This window comes from Hippocampus comes, unplaced genomic scaffold (genome assembly GCF_001891065.2).
Source record: "Hippocampus comes isolate QL1 unplaced genomic scaffold, H_comes_QL1_v1.1 scaffold44, whole genome shotgun sequence".
Lineage (NCBI taxonomy): Eukaryota > Metazoa > Chordata > Actinopteri > Syngnathiformes > Syngnathidae > Hippocampus > Hippocampus comes.
The window spans coordinates 1532224-1535209 of NW_017805546.1; the positions used below are offsets into that span (position 1 = coordinate 1532224).

At 45.3% G+C, this 2986-nt stretch overlaps 2 protein-coding genes across 2 annotated transcripts in view; both read right to left on the reverse strand.

Moving 5' to 3' along the window:
* LOC109521506 (bactericidal permeability-increasing protein-like) overlaps positions 1–2986 on the reverse strand; it is a 15316-nt gene that overhangs the window by 10211 nt on the left and 2119 nt on the right. The gene's annotated exons all lie outside the window — the stretch shown is intronic.
* Positions 7–2560, reverse strand: LOC109521507 (bactericidal permeability-increasing protein-like). The gene is made up of 10 exons (XM_019879343.1): positions 2467–2560; positions 2138–2229; positions 1882–2058; positions 1728–1787; positions 1483–1650; positions 888–955; positions 731–773; positions 600–663; positions 306–382; positions 7–222 (listed from the first exon to the last, which is right to left on the reverse strand). The coding sequence occupies exons 2-10, from the start codon at positions 2186–2188 to the stop codon at positions 181–183; spliced, it is 750 nt and encodes a 249-aa protein (XP_019734902.1). The 5' UTR covers positions 2189–2229; positions 2467–2560; the 3' UTR covers positions 7–180.

Consider the following 2986-nt stretch of genomic DNA (forward strand, 5'->3'; position numbering starts at 1 on the left):
TAAGGCGGGACGAAGCCATTTCAAGATTTGAAAACAGATCACGGGATCTTTAAAAGAACTCTCAAATGTAAAGAGAAACTGGAACAAATGTTGAGCAATAATATTGAAATGAAAGCTGAAGATGTGGAAGATCTCTGAGTCATTTGCAGTGATTGTTTTTCCGTTGTGGGTGTCACTCCATCACCCTGTAAACTGAACATCTGTCCCAATCAGAATGTAGTCCTGTGAAATAAAAAGAGACATTTAAAACGTCACAGATAATGATTTAGCCACTAACTTTTAATGGAAATTGCACTCGTTCTGACCTTCAGGATCTGAAGGTCGGGGTTGACGAGCTTCATCTTCCCAATGGTGGGGAGTGGATATCCCTTTGCAAGTTGAACTGCAGAGCAAGCCATACATTCATTTCACAAGACAATAGACATCGCCATAAAGAACGCCCCGATATGGTAGTTGATCTGTAAAAAATGCCCAAATGTTCATATGAAGACCTAATTCGGTCAATTTGTCATGACAGGATGCGCAATTTCTGATCCGCGGTTGTTGAAAACGGCTCCATGTGTCATGGGGGAGCAAAAGCTCATTTGGTCGCCACTTACCATTCACTTTTGGAATAACAACCATTTTCAGGACCAGGTTCAGGATGTTGTCAAGGGATTTGACCTGTATCGTCACTTCGGGTTAGTTCCTCTCACTGGTATGGACTAAAAAGTGGTCATTTGCATCTTACCTGAAAGTCTCCCACATAACTTGTCCCCAGGGTCAGCTCCATTCTGTGCAAATGAGGCACAATTAGACTGTGGCGTTTGTCCTCGCGAGGAACTTTTAGCCCCACCGTTTCCTCAAAGAACAAAGAGTCTTTTTTATTTATTTTTTTGGGAACTTACTTGTTGAGGGTCACCTTTCCAGTTAGCATCATGCCACTAACAAAGACGCTGGCACTGACACTGGTCTCCTGTAAGGGGAAAATGAATACAAATGACGAACGTTTTTTTTTTTTGTTAAAGATTAAAAGTCACAAAATTGGTTTTGCAAAGATTAAGGCCTCAAATAGCACTTAAAAAGTGTTAAATATGAACTCCTGCAGCATTGATTCAATCAAAGCTGCCGCTTAGCCGTTAAGCATCAAGCGAGGTTGGTCGAGCTCTCCAAGGGGGTCTGCATGGACACTCCCAGACCCCCTGCAGAGCCAAGAGCTGAGTGTATGCCCATCTTGTCACTTGGAGTGACTCCAAGTCACTCGTCCTTTTGACTCAAGGGAGATGCTATTCAGCAACTCTTCAAGATAACATGTGGAACATCATTGGGATCGTTTCTGGCTCCTTTGCAGGAAAGCTGCATCACGCCTGACAATGCCCATCACTATCCAAGCATATTTGTATGAGGTAAACATACGTGTCCACCTTTATGTTTGTTCACAGGAGTATGAAAAAGTTGACATTTCTTCAAGAAGATGACAGTAAAGAAAAGTTTGTGACGTGCCATGTTGAGGACAAACAGCGGCGAGAGCGTGCCGTTGGCTTGGATGGCATAGGCCGTCACCGTGCTGGTGGCTTGAATCGTCGCGTTGTTGCTCTCCACGGTGACGATGGGCGTTTCCGCCGTTTTTACCAGCAGTTTCATCAACAAACACGGGAAAGATTTGGCAATCTGAAAGTTCAAGGCAATATTTTTGGACAAATCACTTCCTGTGCCCGAGTTCATCGTTTTGCGAGATTGACTGTCACCTGGGGGATGAAACCGCCAAATGTTCTGGTGTTGAGCCTGAATGGGGAGCTTTGAGGGATCTGCGGCGATGGAGCGACAATGGTTACACATCAACATGAAGGCATGGAAGTTGACACGTTTGAAATGAGAACGCTGCGGCCAGCCGCGGCCCACCATGTCATCGGTGATGTACAAGCTCAGGGCTCCGGCGGTGTGGTAGACAAAAGCCGCAGAGTTGGCGGTGAAGGCGGACACGCCCAAGTACAACATTTTCTTGTCCTCGGTTGGCAGAGAGAAGACCGCAGCGGGGAACGGAGTTTCCTGCTTTTTCTCGATGTTGTAGAATTCCCCCTAATTTCCAGAAGAAGGGCAATCCAAATGTGGAGCTCCGCCTTTCAAATCATTTCAACCGTGAGACGCGCGCTTTTACCTTCAAGCTCAAACCGATGGAAGACTTGACGATCGTGGGGTCGGCGACCATGGAATATTCAATCTCTGCGTACTTGTCCACTTGGGCCAAGACTGCGGGAAAGAGGAAAGAGATTGAAAGCTGTTCAGTCACAGCACCGCTCGGCATTCCCATGCAATTCAATCTGAGAGAAATGTCATTTCCCACCCAAGTGCACACGTGCGTGCTTTTTCTGATTTAAGCGCAACAGAGAATATGCTCCCAAATCTTGTCCGTTGCTATCATCCAATGAAAAGCGGCGCGAAATAGGTTCTGACGTATTCACCCATGACATGAATAGGCTTGCTTACCATTGAGCGTTTTCAACTGAGGGTTCAAATCAGTCACGGCGTCAGCCACCAGGGGGCAGATCTGAAAAAGTCAATCAGAGTACGATTCTCACTCCATAAACCGATTCACTTGTTTTGTGGGAAGATGTGAATCCGTTTTAAGATTCTCATCACGTTTTTAGACTTCAATGTGACGATAACTGACAGGAAGCCGTGTGTTCAAACTTGACAATCAGGACAAAATCATTGAGCTGCCACCGTCTAGTAACGCAGCTCAACGCGTCGGTCGGCAATTTTCATCAGTTAACTATTGAAATGAAAACAGGTTTCAGTTTCGGGCCGTCGTTTGCTTTCTAATGAAAACCGAACCACGAGAGCTAATTCCTTCCAAATGTTTTCATTGCTCAGCCACTCAAGCAAATGACATTTGGATCACTGCCGCCCTCCGAACATCATATCCATCCATATTGCATCTTTGTAGACTGTGCATTATGCGATTCGTTTAGCTTTCTGTAAAGTGTGAAGAGATGCAATTATTTCT